At 41.2% G+C, this 20,065-nt stretch overlaps 1 protein-coding gene across 3 annotated transcripts in view; it reads left to right on the top strand.

Annotated features, from left to right (window-relative positions):
* The first annotated feature begins 15,240 nt into the window (after window positions 1-15,240).
* Window positions 15,241-20,065, top strand: part of CPPED1 (calcineurin like phosphoesterase domain containing 1) — a 51,604-nt gene continuing 46,779 nt past the window's right edge. The window contains exon 1 of one of the 3 annotated variants that reach the window (XM_068147095.1): window positions 15,241-15,368. Coding sequence is in view for 1 of the 3 variants with exons in the window: in XM_068147097.1 (XP_068003198.1) it covers window positions 15,995-16,058 (64 nt within the window). In the remaining 2 variants the exon portion in view is untranslated. Of the gene's footprint in view, window positions 15,369-15,934; window positions 16,059-16,224; window positions 16,805-20,065 lie in introns of those variants that run through there. The other 2 variants (XM_068147097.1, XM_068147096.1) reach the window with 2 other exon arrangements.

Raw genomic sequence — 20,065 nt, 5'->3', positions numbered from 1 at the left:
TGATCCCACAGCAGGATAAATAATAGGACAAATAAAAGATTTTTACTGTAATTGTGAAATGAACATTAGGGAGTCTTGAGAAGTGGTGCAAAAAGATGCTGACAGCAGGTTCTAGTGGTATCTTTTTGTTGTTGTGTTTTCTTAAATCAGCAGATTATCTAACCTGCTAAATATCTTTTAAAGTTAATAACATACTTATCTGCTTCTTAACACATATGTAGGGCGTTATTGCAGAGTGCAGTAAGGTTGAACAAATTTTTAATACAAAACACTGGCACCTGAGAGTAGTTCTTAGAATGGATTATTCGATCTGTTTATTTGTATAAACAAGTTACATTGGGGTAAAATGTGAAGTTGCAAAAGGACTACTTCTGTGTAATATGGAAATAATGTATATATAGATAGGGCTAGGTGTAACTGAGTACTTGGTAAAAGGACAACTCACAGTTTTTGTGTGTGTGAATTAGTCTGTCATTCATTCACACACAATGGAAAGCTGGCCTCTTTAAAGTCAATTTTGTAATTTATATACACCTTGAAGTCTTAAATGTGACTTTTCCAGTTTAACAAATTCTCCTTGTGAATATAGTGATTGTTCTTTAAAAAGGAAAAAAAAAATATACAAAGGAAACTCCATGTCATTTCTATGCAAACTAGAACAGTTGAAGTGAGCCTTAATAATGTGATGAAGAAACAGATAATTTAGATGGCTGAACAATAGGATCACTTTCCTACATAAACAATGCAAGTATTGCAACACATAAAATGACCATAAGTGAAAAAAGGCAGATATCTCATAATACCCAATTATTTCACTTGTTTCTGTCAAAATGTTTAGCACAAGTTAGAAAAAACACTTGCACAGCAAGATCAGAAATAGATCCTTCATGCAAAGCCTGAAACTGAATCCAGTTTTCAGTCTTTTATCTCATTGCAAAGAACTGTTTTAGTATTAGATCTGTTGGCTATGCTTAATTACTGGACAGCTGCATGCAAAGGAAAAGGTCTTGTTAGTGTTAGCAGGAATATTACCATTAAATTCAATTGAGTGAAAATTCCACTCCAAGGATCAACATTTATTTTTATTCCTTTTTTTTTTTTTAATAAAACATAAAATTCCATTTGTTTCAGTGGGGTCATTTGATAATGTTAGTGTTATTCACAATGAAAGCAAACCCACAAGCTAACATTAATGCATACAGAAAAAGATAAAGACAAATCCAACAAAGGTAAGCACCACATTCTAATGGCCAGAATATGATAGAATGTTGAAATACTTTAATAAGTAATAGTTTGACATTCAGAGCACCTTTAAGATCCAGTGCAGATAACCACATTTTTTGCTCAAAACTTACTCAGACAGAGCTGTGGTCTCTATGTCCATCAGTACATTGAAGCCCAGAGGAGGCACAGCCTGCTGGCAGAGTGACAAGGACAACTCTCCAGCACATATGCTGAGGGAAACTGCCCGCACTACCATGAAAGCCAATAAAATCAGCAGCGCGTTCAGTCTTCCTGCCTATATCCATCCTAAGCAACTTTCCTGTGCCCTGACAGTGTAAGAGGATGAAAGCTAGTTCTTGCTGACTTCATGACCTTTCACTACGCCTGCATTCCTCCGGGACAAGAGAATAGTCATCTCTATACTATGAACAGATAACGTTTTCTTGGCAGCTGCCATACAGCTGTGGAGTTCATTCCCTGATATAGTGGAACAATGACAAATCTCATCTTCTTAAGATTAAAATGTAAAATCCCTTCTTTTCACCTACCTGTTCCACAATTATAGTAATAAGAATAACAAAGTCATCCCTCCTAGGACATGAGAAGAAACTAGAGATCCTTTACTGCAATTACCCTTAGAGCTTGTAAAGGTGTTCTGATACCATGGTGATGAACACAGTCTAATTGCCAGGATAGATGATGGATCCAGCTGGCACTTCTCCCTCCTCCCCCACACATCATGGTACTCACCACAAGAAGTTTATGATTTTGTCCTAAAAAGCTGTTGAGTCTTGTTGATCTTTACAAATTTACTTGCAGAAACTGCAAAATACTCTCTTAACTTTTACATAGTCTGGACCATATGAGAGGGGTGTATTAGATTTTCAGAAATGACACACATATGATATGTTATAGAATCATAGAATTGTTAGGGTTGGAAGGGACCTCAAGGATCATCTAGTTCCAACCCTCCTGCCATGGGCAGGGACCCCTCATGCTAGATCAGGTTGCCCAGAGCCACATCCAGCCTGGCCTTAAAAACCTCCAGGGATGAGGCTTCTACCACCTCCGCAGGGAGCCTGTTCCAGTGTCTCACCACCCTCATAGTGAAGAACTTCTTCCTAACATCCAATCTGAATTTACCCATTTCTATTTTTTTTTTTTTCCATTCCCCCTAGTCCTATCACTCCCTGACACCCTAAAAAGTCCCTCCCCAGATTTGTTGTGGGCCCCCTTAAGATACTAGAAAGCCACAATTAGGTCTTCTCAGAGCCTTTTCTTCTCCAGACTGAGGGCTCTAGCCCTCAGATCATCCTTGTGGCCCTTTTCTGGACACCTTCCAGCATATCCAGATCCTTCCTGTAATAGGGGCTCCTGAACTGGACACAGTACCCCAGGTGGGGTCTCACCAGAGTAGAGGGGGAGAATCACCTCCCTTGACCTGCTGACTATGCTTCGCTTAATGCAGCCCAGGATGTGATTGGCTTTCTGGGCTGCAAGTGCACACTGACGGCTCATGTTGAGCTTCTCATCCACCAGCACCCCCAGGTCCTTTTCTTTAGGGTTGCTCTCAAGCTAGTCCCTGCCCCACCCTATATTGGTGCTTGGGATTACCTTGACCCAGATGTGGGTTTGTTATCCTCTAAAATCCTTGTTGATAAGTAAATGTGTGTTCTCCTTCTTGGCAAAAACATATTTCATATACCTATCTACCTGCCCAGTTGTCTTAAGCAAGTTTTACCCAGAGTGATTTTATGATGTTTGTCATTGTTCAAAAGCTCAAACAGAAAGTTCTCTAAGTTAATTTCTACCTTGTACCTTTTTTATTTACATAGGATTTGTACAAGGATGAGAGGTTTGGGTTTGTTTTCAGTTTGTTTGGTGGTGGTTGTTTGTTGGGTTTTTTTTGATCTAGAAGGTAAGATAAATACTTGCTAGACTAGGCTATATAAGGACCCAGAAATACTGTCATTGTCTTTTCTTCAAGAAGGGAAAAGCGTGAAAAATAATGGTTCACACAACCTTCTCAAGATATTTGCTCAACTCTGAATTTCAAATAGTAAACATTGCTATTTTAAATGCCCTGCTTCTTAACAGCTGCGTTGTACAAGAATGCCATTACATGTTATATTATTTGGTATCCTTGCTGGCAGGACTGTTACAAGTCAAAGTCTGAGTGGGTATGGATAAGGTGATAATCTTTCACCTGCAGAAGCAGAACCAGCTATTCTCAGGAGTAAGTGGAACAAGTGCTTTTGTGGGCAAACTAGATGCCAGTCTCCAGGGTTTATACATCTGTTATTCAATATATTAGGAGTTAAGCATAACACATTTTTTCATTGAGAAATTAATTCTGAATGGATTTTAGTTACTGAAATTCCTTGTCTGTGTACATACCTGAATACTTCCAAAACACTTACACCTCAAAAGCTGGATAAAGTAGTAAGTGCTGGGAGAGTATTAGCAGATTAAATTCTAATGATTCTAAATGGGACCGGGGCTCCTTTTGCCCGGGGTGAATTTCACTCTCTTTGCTTGAGTTGCAGAAATCTGATTAACCGAAGTTTATCCAGAAGCAAATTAGTGCTAAAGTGTGAAAATCAGAGCTTTGAGACTACTAGTATAACCTTATGCTAGCTTTTTTTCATCTGAAGAGTCCAATTAAGCAAACCTGGCAGAAGTGTTAAAAGCCAGTATTCTCTGATGGTTGTTAGTAAAAAAATTGATCAATCTTTTTATTAAGACAAAGGGTACCTGGTTGCCCAATTAGGATCCAAATGGCAAAAATAGAGTGCAACACCAGAACCACAGATATCTTCTGGCTTTGGAAGCCAGAAGGAATGACTGGAAATTCTACCATCAGTCTGTTTATGATATAATTATTTCTGGCTGACAGCAAGGAAACAGATGCTTCTTTAGGTCAGGGCTTCCCAGCCTGTTCCTAGACAAGCTTCCCATCTTTATTTACAGTTGATGGACTTCCAAGTACTGTAGCATGGCAAGTGCATGAACAGACCATGTACAGATCTCTCAGTGCCTTAAAATGCATAGTGGGAAGATGCCTACTACAGTTTAGCTTACAAAATCTGCACTGGAAACAAATTTAGCCTTATAAAAACAGTCAGTTCAGTCCCAAGTAAATCTGAAGTGAGGACCTAGGCCAGACAAATATTATACAGTCTTTATGTTGATTCTCTGCACAGATTCCTCCTCCTTCTTGATAGATGAATTAAAATATGCTGACTTGCATAAATAACTTTTTTTATGGGGACACATTTTATCTTTAATGATATTTAAACTTTGGCTATAGTTTGCCTGACAATAAATATGTAAATTAACCTGGTTTCCAGTTAGTCTGACCTTCTACTGAGCCAAATTAGGTATAAAGATTTCTAGAGAGGCAAACATAATAGGTGTCTTCCAATCAGTGTGTTCCAGTAAGGAAGGTGAAGATCTCTGTCTAGGTATGCTTGTAAGTTTAACAATGAGTGCTGTTTTGCCAAAAGTTCAGCAATGGCAAATTCAGAAGTCTTGAATACTTTTTGCAGAAAATATCAAAAAATACAGTGGCAGATAAGACTAGGTTAGAATCATGTGAGAACTGACAAAGTTTAAAAGGTATTGTCATTTTGGGCATCAGGAATAACAGAAATTTATCATATACAAAAGTAAATATTGCAGTGAAGTGCAGCTTGTTGAGTGTTACATCATATTTTGTACGTCAAGCAGGCATATTACATCAAGATCTTCACCCACTGAATCAGATTTAGCAGTCACAAGTTTTATACACAAAATATGTATAGAATATATATATTGTGTATACATGGATATGATTTTCCCCCAGAGCCAGTTACTCTGTTCCAAATACCTGACTTGAAACTGTTCATCCATAATGCCTGTCTTTCAGAGAGGACTCTCAGATGCACACTCAGATACATAAGCTCTTTCTATAAACCATCTAGAGAGTTAGACACCTTGGAAGGATGAACCTAGAAGTCTACATACTGAGTAGCCCCAGATCCCTCTCTGCCAAGCAACTTTCAAGCCACTTTTCCCCAAGCCTGTAGCACTGCATGCAGTTGCTGTGAAACAAGTTCAGGACCCAGCACTTGGCCTTGTTGAATATCATACAATTGGTCTCAGTCCATTCATCTAGACTGTCCAGATGCCTCTACAGTGCCTTCCTTGGCTCCAGCAGATCAGCACTCCCACCCATCTTGCTGTTGTTTGCAAACTTACCAAGGATGCACTCAATCCCCTTGCCAAGGTCATTGATACAGATGTTAAATAGAACTGGCAGAAATGCCAAGGCCTGGGGAACACCACTTGTGACAGGCCACAACTGGATTTAACGATTTAACTACATTCACCACCAGTCATTGGGGCAAACCATCCAGCCAGTTTTGATCCAGCAAAGAATGTGCCTGTCCAGACTGAAGATGTTGGGGGGAGCCATATCAAAAGCTTTATTAAAGTCCAGGTACATGACATCCACAGTCTTTTCCTCATCCACTAAACATGTCACCTTGTCCACATTCAAGGTCTTTCTTCAAGGTTTTCACTGGAATACAATACAATTCCTGTGGCATCTGCAACTCAAAAGGTTACATTTTGAATTATGGAACTCATCATGAAATGGGAGTAAGAAGACATCTCTTGAAAGCCTATACCTAAACACTAAAGATCAAAGCTTTGTACTGCATTTATAAGCACTTGAATCTGATGTGCCTTTTCCCTGAAAAGACTATTTCCATTCATGCTAAGATGTTAATATAAAAAAGATTTATAGGGAAGAGACACATGGATAACCACCCATCTTACTGTGAATTTGCATGTGCTACAGATTTAATTAAAAGACAGTAAAAGTAAATTTGTATTTTCTTTATATTGAAGTTAGTTGGTAAATACCAAATACTAATTAGCAATCCTGCCATCTCTGCAAGAGTCTTGGCTCTGCTGTTAATATGCAAACACCACCAGCCTATGCTCTACTAGAAATGGCAAGTTCATATATCCAATTTCCTTCCATTCAGGAGCCCAAATCCACAGGAATATATCATGGTTTGGATTTGTGCATGTAGCTCCAAATGACTTCATATGCAATGTGGATAGCTTCAATTGTTAGGACAGGTTTTGTTTTCCCTTATTTTAGTTTTTATTTCTTCCTAGGCACTTATATTTTTCCTAGCACACTAAGGTCTTCTGATGTTTAGAAATATTGTGGAACTGAAAAAGGGCACAGTAAATTAATTCCTTCATTTGAATAATTAAACATTTTAAATACTTCCCTCCATACCTTACGTTCAGCTATAGATAAATATTGTTCATAGTGGCTTGTACTGTGTGCTACAAGAGAATGTTAGGCACATAATTCCTAGAACCTGGGGAGAAGAACATTTTCTGGCACTATGAATTTACCTACCAATGACAAAGTTATCTTGCTCTAATTCAAATGGGTTTCACACTGCAATAATTACACTGTTGTGCTTTTTTATGAAAAATTCAGCACGGGTAATTATTCAAAAAATTGTTATGGTTGATGAATCCATCCCACTGCGTGCAAAAAAACATGTTAATCACACTTCACTATTTTTAGGATTGTCCTGTTTTATCATTCATTCCAGCAGCTTTCTGTAAAGTAAGACCATTGCATAAGTTCAAGACCATATGTTTGTAGCCAGGCTGCTTGTTGTCAGACAAGTGTTCTCAACATGTCATGGTTAAACATGGTTTGCTACATTTCTGCTTGTTGAGTGTGTCCCTGCAGACAAATAGCCTTCAGTCTCTCTACTTCTGTGGACTGGCATTATGTAATTTTCCCATTTTCAGAGCCATTTTTGAACAACAGCATTCAATGAAGCCGCCATGCTTGTTGAGCCAGTATAAATAGGCTTCATAGCAGTAGGGTCTTACTTTTACCTGATTTTAAAGCTACAATGAAGCTACATTCTGTAGCAAAACTCGGTGGAGCAGTTCATTTCACAAGGCCACTGGCTACATTTGCCACGGAGTAAATTTGCTAAACATTGAACACATTTTTCTCATTCTTTGCCTACTGCTGTGTGGAATACAGAGCTTTTAACACGTTTCCTACTGCATATGCCTGCAAGCAACCAGCAAACATCAAAATTATCTTCAGTGGTTCCAGATCAGCTAGAGAAGGGGAACTTTAGATAATTTATTTTGCCTGCTGTACAGGGGACATGTCTTTATTGTGATCATCTTTCAGCAAATCTGGGAATGTATCAATAAGACTAATCAACATTTCCAGAAATAAATGTTTATTTCTCCATTGTTTTAAAAACAGGAAAAATTCAAAGAGTGGGAAAACCACTTTTCTATTGTCAATTAAATCCTGCTTTTTTCCCCTCTCTGGACATTGGACTTTGTTACATCTGTAACAGAGACTTGAAAAATTTGAAAGTTTACACCTATGGGAATAAACCAGTGTGGGAAAAACACCACTCTGGGAATACACAGAGTGTTGTCCTTGACTTAGTTGTTATGAATAAGTACAAACAGAAGAGATCTGAAAACAATCACCGCAAACACAGTGAGCGAGGGAGTAGTTGAAGGGCTAGTACAGAACAGGTGGGTTGCTTTTGCCTTGTAGGGCATGCAGTCTTGTCCTCATCTATTATTAACTTTGAAAGTAGGAGTTTTGTGGTGCATGTTATGTCTTCACTCATAAATCAGCCTCTGTATGCTTCTATCCGTGTCCAGATTTGATCTTTATCTCTTTGTACCCAAGGCCTGTAAAACACCTACAGGTCTAGACCAGGAACCTGAGAGAAGTGGAAAATGTAATTTATTACTGAGATAATATTGTTGAAAAATGGATCCTTCTGGTTATCTAATACTATCATTAATAGAAAAGGAAAGGTCCTTGAAGTTCTGAGAAACAAAAGTGCTAGACACAGCTAGTCCACACTAAAACATAAAAAAATCAAATACTATTTAATTTTCATATCATATTTCCTACAAATTAAACTAAGAGGTTTGTAATAGCAATAATTACCTATTCAGGTAATTACCATCCTTCATCAGTCTCTGAACTAATTTTCTTCAGTCATTACTTGAGTTAAAATAAAAAAAACTTAAATGGGTCATTTATGCTTAAATTAATCTGTGGTTTTCCCAGAGTACCTTCCTTGTTCATCTCCCAACTTTAATTACTGGGGAAAGAAAAAACATTTTGTTTTATAGAAATCTGTGGCAAAATAAATGCGTCCTTCATAGTCATCCTGTTTCAGGAAGTTCAGTGACTGCTATATTAGTGACATCACAGATGGTAAAGTCAATTTTAGGATCTATTTCACACGCAAAACCTGGCACACAACATGAGTGAATACTAATGTGTAGAAGATTTCTGTGAGGATTTTAGGGGACAGAATAATTCTGTAAGACAGATAACATCCTCTCCTGCTGATGCAATCTATTGGTATGGGTATATTTTGAGGAAAGAGTAGCGGTAGTCTGAGACCCTTGTAGCCAAATCAACAATAGAGTTTACTTGTCTGCTGATGTGTAAGTACAGTTTCCACTTGCACAGCAGACAGTTCTGTGGTGTCCAGCCTTACTCTGTAGCAGAAGCTACAACTTTGCAAAGTGGTAAGACAATGATTCTTCTTTCACACTTTTCCTGTAATCTCTGTTGTTTTTCTCAGAGTACTCTGAAGTCAGTCTGCCCTGTCTGTTACATCCTCTCAGAACAGTGATGTGCATGTGCTTCTCAAATGAGTATTTGGTTAAGCAAGTGAGCTGCAAAGAGCCTGCCTGCTAAATTTAGGTGACCAAAACAAATAATTCTCCTTTAAAAATGAGGGCAAATTCTCTTCATACAAGAAAGGATAAAGAATGAAGTATCATTTTATTAAAAAAAAAAGTTTTCCTGTTACCTGCAGTGTAAAAATAGTGTTTTCCATTCTGAAACAGAATTTGCTGCTTTGAGCTAAAAGACAAAGGGATTTGCCCAGTACATTGGCAATGCACTTTGAGCGAACCAATGTAACAGTAAACCACAAATGTCCTTGTTGTATGCCTAGCTGCAAAAACATCTAAGTGATCTGAACGGGTTTTGGTTTGCTTTGTGTTTGTTTTGGGGTTTTTTTTTAAGTTAAATACTTGAAGGATTGCTGGTGTTTTGATTTTTTTTTTGGGCAGAAATAGTAACTGTACTTAATGATCATCTGTGGGTTTTTTTTTTTTTTTGTTTTGTGGGTTTTTTTCCCTAATAAAATGTCATTTATCAGCAAAGAAACAGAAAGGAATCTGAGAGTCATGCATATAGTTGCATAAACTAAATACTCTTTCTTCTACCAGATTGCTGCTTTCACTTGGAAAATCCGTTTATTTAAAAATAGGAAAAGTCCAATAAGTTCAAATTTACGATCTAGATGTGAATTAAAAGCTCTTAAATCTATATTTTTTCCTTAGACTAAGTCTACTAATATATACCTAAAGCCTGTAGTACTCAAACCACACATACACATATATAAGTACTGAATAGTTTCTTCAGATCTATTTGAATGCCCAATTCCCTGTCATTCATGACTGGATGGGTCTTTATGAGAAGCAGTATTCAGTATTCAGTATTCCTAAGGTTGGAAGGGACCTCAAAGATCATCGAGTCCAACCTGTAACCACAGACCTCAGGACTGGAGTAGGGAGGGCACTACTGCCCACTGCAGGCTTGAACTCACAACCTTCCCATTAAGGGTCTGATGCGCTACCAACTGAGCCACATAGTAATCATAAACTTTAGATAGTGGGCAAACGCTGTCCAATTCTAACTGGAATAATTCTGGAGAACACTTAAATCAGAAAGTTCTTGGGTAGCTGTTAATTTCACATTTTCTGTATAATTTTGGAAGCATGTGCTTCAATTAAAACCTTGACTTTTTCACCTAGCTCTATCCCTGCTGGACTGCTATGCATTTTTTTCTATGTCAAGCACTTGTAATACAAATTTATGACCCAAAGATCCATGGGAGTTCATACCTAATGTCTCACAAAAAGGCACTAGATCAAATAATTTCTTCTCGTCTAGCTCTCTCATTCACTGGTGTCATTACTGGTCATGACTTCCAAACTTGTTGGCAGCCCAGGTCTCAATTACTCAATAAAAGGTGCAAGTATTCAGTGTGCCTGAAAATGAAGTCTTGGAATGGAATAGAATAGAATAGAATAGAATAGAATAGAATAGAATAGAATAGAATAGAATAGACCAGACCAGACCAGGTTGGAAGAGACCTTCAAAATCATCGTGTCCAACCTATCAACTAATCCAACCTACCTAATCAACTAAACCATGGCACCAAGCACCCTATCAAGTCTCCTCCTGAACACCTCCAATGACGGTGACTCCACCACCTCCCTGGGCAGCCCACTCCAATGGGCAATCACTCTCTCTGTGTAGAATTTCTTCCTAACCTCCAGCCTAAACCTCCCCTGGCGCAGCTTGAGACTGTGTCTTCTTGTTCTGGTGCTGGCTGCCTGGGAGAAGAGACCAACCTCTGCCTGTCCACAACCTCCCTCCAGGTAGTTGTAGAGAGCAATAAGGTCACCCCTGAGCCTCCGCCTCTCCAGGCTAAGCAACCCCAGCTCCCTCAGTCTCTCCTCATAGGGCTTGTGTTCCAAGCCCCTCACCAACCTGTTACAGTATCACCAAGGTTGGAAGAGACATCAAAGATCATGGAGTCCAACCTGTCACCACAGACCTCATGACTAGACCATGGCACCAAGTCCCACGTCCAATCCCTTCTTGAACACCTCCAGGGATGGCAACTCCACCACCTCCTTGGGCAGCACATTCCAATGACGAACGACTCGCTCGGTGAAGAACTTTCTCCTCACCTCCAGCCTAAACTTCCCCTGGTGCAGCTTGAGACTGTCCCCCCTTGTTCTGGTGCTGGTTGCCTGGGAGAAGAGACCAACCCCTTCCTGGCTACAACCACCTTTCAGGTAGTTGTAGAGGGCAATGAGGTCACCCCTGAGTCTCCTCTTCTCCAGGCTAAACAATCCCAGCTCCTTCAGCCTCTCCTCACAGGGCTGTGCTCAAGGCCTCTTGCCAGCCTCGTTGCCCTTCTCTGGACACGTTCAAGTGTCTCGATGTTCTTCCTAAACTGAGGCCTCTCACCAGCCTTGTTGCCCTCCTCTGGACATGTTCCAGCAAGTCAACATCCTTCCTAAACTGAGGGGCCCAGAACTGGACACAGTACACAAAGTGTGGCCTAACCAGTGCAGTGTACAGGGGCAGAATGACCTCCCTGCTCCTGCTGGCCACACTGTTCCTGATACAGGCCAGGATGCCATTGGCCCTCTTGGCTGCCTGGGCACACTGTAGGCTCATGTTCAGCCTACCATCGACCAGCACCCCCAGGTCCCTCTCTGCCTGGCTGCTCTCCAACCACTCTGACCCCAGCCTGTAGCACTGCATGGGGTTGCTGTGGCCAATGTGCAGAACCCAGCACTTGGATGTGTTAAATCTCATACCGTTGGACTCTGCCCATCTGTCCAGCCTGTCAGGGAAATCCAAACTCAGAGGCATCCTGAATAAAGTAGAACTCTTAAATATTTGGCAGCACACAATAACAACCAATAGATATAGATAGAGCCTGTATCTGTGTCAGAAATGCGAATTCAGTGTGCAAAACAAATTGAGTTAAATAGTGTGTTTAACTCATTACATCAACTTTTAGATCTCTCATAGTTACAGTGATTCAAGGAATATATTACAGGTTTCTTGAACAAATGGAGCCTGCCCACACTAAATGAGTCAGATAAAAATCAATTACATTGTGGATTCTTAACTGTGGAAATAATCAAAGTCATCATTGTTCCCTTCCTAGCAACAAAATACTGGTCTCAGTCAACCAGTCTTTTAAAGCTGTTTTGGGCAAAATATTTTTTAATGTTTTTTATATTGTTTTATGGCCCTTTGTGAATGGAAAGTCATTTGGTATCAAGGCCAAGTATTAACAGGACATTTTTTAAACAGTGCTTTTTAGTGTTTTGATTAATTTATGCTCATACAGGATGTCAAAGGAGCAGCCCTCAAGTTTCATCATAATCTGTAATGTTTTAGATTGCTCAGTTTTTTTATACTGGCATAGTCTTCATGAAGTCTTTTGCTCTCTGCAGTGAAACAGGAGAAAGGATAGGATAAGATAGGAGATAGAGACAGAGTGGGCTAGTATAAGATCCATTTTGTCTCCAAACACACAACAATGTGATTCTTTTTATATCATCAAGTTTTGCTAATTCCTATTATTTCTTCTAACTTATCCCTCAAGGACTCCTATATATCAGCATGTACTGAAAACAGATGTTGATAATCCAGTGTGTGTTGTTTACACCTCTAACTTTCATTGGATTCCCTGATTTCCAGATGGCAGATAGTCATTCTATTGTATGTGCAAGATTAAAATGGTTTAGTTTCAAATCTGCATATGCTTTGTAATTTTAATTCAAATGCCTAGACCAGCCTTCTTCTGTCCTTTTCACCTTTTGTAGTCTTCCATTTATGCAATTTCTTGTCCTTTTATCCTTTGCTGAGAACAGAGAAAGGACCCCCTCCTTCAAGGCCTGCTTTGACTATTTTGCTCTTTATATGAATTGTTCATCAGAGATAGCAAATTTTAGAGTTACACACTTGTTTTATTAGTACTTTATCTAGGTCTCTGAAAGTGCATATAGTCATACTTTAAAATGCAGTAAAAACTAGAGTGTCTGCTACTGGATTTGTCAGAACTTCCAAATTGTTAAGAACTGTAAAGATTTGCAGCATGATCTAATGTGTACTAGAATAGTCTTAGAAGTACTGGAACGAGTGCAGAGGAGGGCAATGAAACTGGGGAAGAGCCTGGAGAATAAATCTTACGAAGAGAGACTGAAGGAGCTGGGACTGTTTAGTGTGAAAAAGAAGAGGCTGAGGGGAGACCTCATTGCTCTCTACAACTACCTGAAAGGACATTGTGGAGAAGTTGGTGCTGGTCTCCTCTCACAGGTAATTAATGATAGAACAAGAGGGAACGGCCTCAAGGTGTGACTGGGTAGGTTTAGACTAGGCATTATGAAAAGATTTTTCACTGAAAGAGTGGTCAGGCATTGGAATGGGCTGCCCAGGGAGGTGGTTGAATCACCAACCCTGGATGTGTTTAAAGGTTGTTTTGGTGTGTTGCCTGGGGATATGGTTTAGGGGTGAACCTTGTAGAGTAGGGTTATTGGTTGAACTTGGTGATCCCAAGGGTCTTTTCAAACCTGAATGTTTCTGTGATTCTGTGAAGATCTGGACTCCTCAGATCTGCACTATTCTAACCACAGTCATTACTAAGCAAAACCTTATATAAGCATTTCCTTTTCAGTGCCTCCATTTCTCAGTTTTTATGTGTCTTACTTTCAATACACACTGCGTGCTAACCTAGAATGGCAAATCCTCCCTGTATGCTCACACTAACTTTTCAAATTCATTCCCAATTTATACTCTATAAATAAGACCATACACGTGGTACTGCAAATTATTTATTCAGTGTCAGTATATTCATGACACTTTGTATAATAATTCAAGTCCTATGACAGAATTTTGCTGCTTTATCTAGGCTTCATCTGGAGTAATTCCATGAAAGTCTATAATTAAACTAACATAGATCACTAGTAACTTTAAACGATTTAGTCATAGTAAAATGAGTTTAGCTGTATAGCATTTGGTCCATGGTCTTGGCTTCAAAAATGCATACTTCAAATTTGGCAGAGTAAAGGAAGCAGGAGAGAGCAGAAATCCCCCTCCTGCACACACACTCCACAGGCTCAGTTCTCACGTTTTTATGTAAATCTTCCTTTATTTCTGCAGATGAAAACACTTCTGCACTCAGGCTGCAAAACCAGAAGGAAATGTCAGTAAATTACAAACTGGAAATTTCTTCTGGGATCCTCTATACAGTAGACAATACTCAAGGTCATGTAGTACCACAAGATTCCATTTGAAGAGAAGGCAACATAGGGACCCTGCATAGTCACAATACTCATCACTTATAAAAAGCTGAGCATCCTGAGGCTCACCTGTGACCCACACTGCAAAAAGATCAAATACAGTACTGACAACAGAATTTTGTAGGATAGCCCCCTACACATGCCTAGAAAAAAAAAGCTGTGAAATTACACAGGCTTAGGTACATCTAGAAGATTTTAGAATTTACATCTCTGCCAGGTCTGATTCAGTCTTCCAGACATGCATAACTTGGCTTAAGAAAGACAGTTGCCTTTAGCAACATACCCAGGTTAAAACAAACTTAATTTGGTGTGCTGATCACAAGCTTATGTCCTTGCACTACAAAACTACCGTGTACTATCTTACCAAAACAATAATGTTCTCTCTATACTTTTGGGTCTGATCTTGATGGTATTCAACTGGCAAAATTCATCCAGAGTTTAGAGCTGAAGTCATGAAGCAGTCATGTATTCTGGTATGTGACTGCTCAGCCCTATTAAGCAGATGAGAAGATGGGAAAGAAACAGTAATGGTCAAAAATACCCTAGGATCATGATGCCAATTGCTTCTATATTATCAAACACAGTTACAGCATTTGACCATGAGCACCTGTTCCTATGATGGTGTTAGGATATGGGATGCACCTGAGAGTTAAAAATGTGTTTGCTTAATACACCAAATGCCTCATAAACAGGGGAAGAGGGGGTGGGGTGGTGTGTGTGAAATTCCTCTAGCGCTTTCCGTGTAATGAACATCAAGCAGTTTACAAGCAGAAATGAAACTGTTTTCATTTGTGGATAATAACACTCCCATTTTACAGATGCAAAAAATAATCCAGCCTTAGGAATACACTTCAGTTGATAACAAGAACTTATGTAGTACTTTGCTACTGATTTCACACGATCAATAAAGAGGCACTCTAAACTCTGTATGTCACACAGTGCAGAATAATGGGGTCCTAGCTGTTCAACTGGGAAATTGCAACTGTATTATCCTTACTGTATTCGCAGGTCAAAAGGGACTCAAGAAAAGATTAAGAAAACATTGCTGTGCGAGGGTTGTCCATGCATTTCAATCATCACCCGACTGTGTAGCCTGGTGCTGAGAACGGAAGCCACCAATGTGCAGTCATGGCCAAGGCAGGGCCAGTCATGAGGTACCTGGGGTCGGGGAGAGCAGGCAGTGGGGGCAAACAGATACTGTTATTGTGCTTTTTAGATTTTTTTTCCCCTTTCTTTTTCAAAGGGCAGTTGGTGGTGATGTCTAACTTTGTGAGTGCAGTTAACGCTAAAGAGGAATTCTGACCTGGAGCACATCCCCTCAGGTCACAGGTTAAGTAGAAGCTGAAAAATACAGAAAGTGGATTACTTTTTCAGTATTATTCATTTAAAAGCTACCAGACCATTGGGGCAGGTTCCGCTCCCTAAGGCTGCGCTCCCCGGAGGCCAGCCCGCCCGCACCCGCCATGTCACTGCGCCGGCTCCCGCCACAACCGGCCCCCACCGCCTCCCGAACATGGCGGCGCCGGGTAGCCACTGCACAGTATCCCTCGCGTTCCAGGACCGTCCCTCGCCTCTCTCCTAGCGCAGCCTGTCCCTCCCTGCCTAACCGCCTTGCTCTCGCCGATTTCTCTCTATCCCTCCGCATAGCGCCTGCCGTGCCTCTGCCGCGGGTGTACCCGCCCGCGCCTAGGCACCGCCCCCGGCGGAGGCGGTACCACCCCCTCACCGGTCCCGGGCCGAGCGGCGGCTCTCGCCAGCGGCCGCACGGCGCGTGGGAGCCATGGCGGCTGAGGGGAACGTGTTTCTGAGGGCCCGGGGCAGGACTCTGACCGCCTTCCGCCAAGGTACGCGCGGCGGGGCCCGTGCCGAGCGGAACTTCGGCATAGGGCTGCGGGTTCCGGCGGGCTCTCTTCCCCGCCGCGCAGGCGGGCCGGTGGTGCGGGAGGGGCGTACGGAGAGGAAGCCGAGGGCTTTCCCCGGCGGCAGCGGGAGGAGTCCGTAGTGCCTGGGATGGGGAGGCGTAGGGAAGGTGTTCTGAGGGGCTGGGGCAGATCCCTGAGCTGTTCGCCGGCGCCAGGAAGCCCGTGACAGGAGGCGCCTGTTGGGGCAGCCGGCCGCCCTCGGCGTGCGGCTCGGCTGCGTGCGGAGCTGTGGTGTCTGCTGCCGCTGTGCTGTGCCGGGATTCCCCCGAGGGCCCTTGAGTTTGTTCACGGGAGAGCAGAGGCTCGTTGAAGCGTTGGCCCTCGCTTTCCGGCCCGCTGTCCGGCCCACCGTCCGTCCGTAGCGCGGATGGCAGTGTCCATCACCAGATTCGGTTTAAAATGCTTGTCAGTGTTGCTAAATCTCGTCTTGGCTTGTGAAACTATTGGTGCCGGCAGCATTCTGTCATATGCTTGTTCCTGTAGTGTTGACCTAACAGGTTACAGGTAGCTCATTACTTATGGTACCCAAATGAAGGGCAGGTGTACCCTAACACAACTAGCTAAGATCCCTATTTCTTTGAGGTTCTTCAGTCTCTCTCAGAGTCTCTGATGCTTCGACGCTGTGCAAACGACGCTTGTTTAACCTTCTTGGCTGTTAACGCCTGAGTGTAAGTCGGCTCTATGGGAGACTTGCTTATAGATTTACCTCCTCTCAGGTGAACTGCTGCCAAGCCAAAGATGTCAGCCACCTGTTGACTGCTGTGGCTTGGGCCACAGGGAAACATGTTGATCATGTATCTGTGTATCACCTGTTTGTGAAAGTCTTCCAAGGGGGGAGGTTTTATAGTGTGCTTAGGTTTTCCAAGTGAGTAACAAGCTCTGTGTTGAGTAATGTTTTCCTGTTGCCACGCATGGAGGGTATTTCCTTTGTTTATAAATTACAGCTTGCATTGGTTTGGTGAGGTGGGCAAGGCTATCCAGTCCCATTAACTTTGTGGTATTTTCTTGAATTTCATTGGAAATATTTGGTTTTGCTTGTTGCCAAATAAAAATCGCCAACTCTGAGCATGTGAAGTATATGCATACAGCATTTCTGGCAACCTATTAATTGCAGATGGTGTGGTTGGTTTGAAACAGAATGCCTAGCATTTGTTTGAAAGGACAGATGGCAGACAAGCCATCTAGTTATATCAACTGTATAGTGATGAAACTGACAAAAGAAATGTTCAATAGGAGTGTAAAAATTCCTGAACAAAAGCTTTATCAAAGTACTTCTTGAAAGTTTTCTTTAACAAGGAAGAAAAGATGTGATTTAGGTATCAGTTTTCCACATATGTTTCTTTCTCCTGAAGTGTCCTTGTTTGGTATTCTTTATATGTTTTATTGGTTTTAATCTTGTTCAGGACTTTTTAGACTATCATAGTCCAGTCTTTGAGTACAACATGGGGTTTTTGTGAATAATTTACTTAGCTATTTCATAAGAGGCTAAAGTTCAGCACAACCTTTTATAACCAAATGATTGGGGGAAAAAGAAACTCAATCCAGAACCAAGGGCTGATAAAACTGAGGCAAAGTTCGTTGCAGTTTAAGATGAAAATCAGTTGTTCGTATTTTTTTGTTTTCCTGACTCTTTAGGTTTCACTCTTCTTAAACAGGTAGCCACACAAAACATTTACTACTGTTGCTATGGCTTAGCATACATTTTCTTTCTAAAATGAGAGAGTTACCACTGAGAGCTTAATTTCATTTTTTTCTTTTTACCTTTTCTATGAAATCATTCTTCTACACCCTAGTCTCTAATAGTAATTTCTTCAATCTGCTTTCACATGATGTGGTAATTATACCTGTAACTTGCTCTTATATGTGATGTATGTGCATCAGAAGTTCATGGTTAGTGATCTGAATTACCCATGTAATCAAAGCACAATAGCAAACAGTGCATAAATACCCTATATAAATAGATCTATGTATACTTTGGCTGTACCTTTTTATTAATTCTCTGACTTTCCTAACAGTGTGAATTGTGCATTAGAAGCATACTAAGGGCAACAAAGCCCTTATTAAGGGCGGCAAAGCTGGTGAGAGGTCTGGAGCATAAGCCCTATGAGGAGAGGCTGAGGGAGCTGGGGTTGCCTGGCCTGGAGAAGAGGAGGCTTAGGGGAGACCTTTTTGCTGTCTACAACTACCAGAAGGGAGGCTGTAGCCAGGCAACCAGCACCAGAACAAGAGGAGACAGTGTCAAGCTGCGCCAGGGCAGGTTTAGGCTGGCTGTTAGGAAGAAATTCTTCACAGAGACACACTGGCCGTTGGAATGGACTGCCCAGGGAGGTGGTGGAGTCCCCATCACTGGAGGTGTTTAGGAAGAGACTGGATAGCGTGCTTGGTGCCATGGTTTAGTTGATTAGATAGTGTTGGGTGATAGGTTGGACTCAATGATCTCAAAGGTCATTTCCAACCTGGTTAATTCTATTCTATACTAGTGAAGTAATGGGATGGAGATTGGAGTCAATACAGCTGACCAACATGATCGAGTATTGTTCCTTTATTGTTCCAGTATTGCAGGCCTACGGTGCGAGTAAAGTAAAGCAAAGAAGAAGAAGGGAAAGGAAAGGCAGAAGTGTGTAGCAAGGGAACTTCTGCAACTTATATAAATTTGGAGTGCCTTGTTGGCATAGCTCCATTGGTTCCCATGAGTGACCACACATCACACTATTATAGATTATTGGTCCAACTACTAATGACATACGAGGTTTGTTGATGCAGGTGCATGTCCTGTTGTCCCAAGATAACTTTCTGTGTTTATAGCTACCAGTGTCCTGCTTTAGTTACATGCTGCAGGCACAGCACTGTTTTGCTACACTGCTAGCTGGCTCTGCACTTATGCTGAGCATGGCCTACCACCATGTCAGGCTCTAGGCCTGCACTGCCAGATTGCTCACGCTGCTCGTCGCTGGCATTGCCACAGTGAAGAAGCAAGACTGTTTCAGTAAATGATGTCTTTGCCACTTCTCCCAAAATGTCATGGAGCTCTTTGGTTTGAGGGTTGGGTTTGGGGTTTTGTATGTTTGGTTGGTTTTGGTTTTTGTCCCAGGTATGCCAGTAGTATGCTATGCAAAGCATTCCTGTGAAAATAGAGAGAAGCCTTTCTTCAACAAACTAAACAAGTGATAATGCCATCATCTTAACTGGTTCAGAAGTGTTGTCTGTTGAACCTGTCTTTTGCTAGGTTTAGCTGATGGTTCCAAAACCCTTACGTGGAAGAGGCAGGTAACCAGAATTGCATACAGACATTCTCTATTCCACATATCATTTTATGTTCTTCTGTCATGCCTCTCTCACCAATCTTTTGCAAACTTGTAAAGTTTATTCAATTGCTTCTCATGTTTTTTACTTTGCTCTGCTCTCTATTCCTTTCCTCTGTGTGCCTTCTGCCATTACTGAATGTTAGGGTGACCTTTCTTTGTGGCAGTTGCTAGACCTGTTGTTGTTTCTATGAAATTGGTGATGTTTTAATAACCTGCAGTATCCTGCACTTTGCCCCATTTAAGCTCATCTACTTTATTGCACAGTTAGTGCAAGATGAAGTCAGGTTCTTCTCAACCAGGCCTCATTCTTGCACTGCCAAATGGCATAGTTTTAGCAGATTTCACTTCCCCACTGTTCAGTTGCTGCTACAGATTGTTTATGTGTTGAAGAGTGTAGATCACAGTATAGATTCAGGTAGGATCTGTGTGTCTTGTCTGCTTCTTATTTTTACCAGCTTTTATGCCTGCAAGGACTTATAATTTTTCAAGATAATTTGGCTTCCTTAAGGGCCTTTGGTAAGCTACTTTCAGATACCTCTTGGCGACAATATCAAGTAGATTTCCCTTGTCCATGTAGAGCTATCTATACTCTTTTTGAAGAGTCCATAAGTGCAGTAGTTATTG

This window comes from Melanerpes formicivorus, unplaced genomic scaffold, assembly GCF_026170545.1.
Source record: "Melanerpes formicivorus ecotype bairdi unplaced genomic scaffold, bMelFor1.0.p_v2 SCAF_14, whole genome shotgun sequence".
NCBI classification, from domain to species: domain Eukaryota; kingdom Metazoa; phylum Chordata; class Aves; order Piciformes; family Picidae; genus Melanerpes; species Melanerpes formicivorus.
The sequence above is the reverse complement of the archived record's forward strand: the minus strand, read 5'-3'. Positions and strand labels throughout refer to the sequence as shown.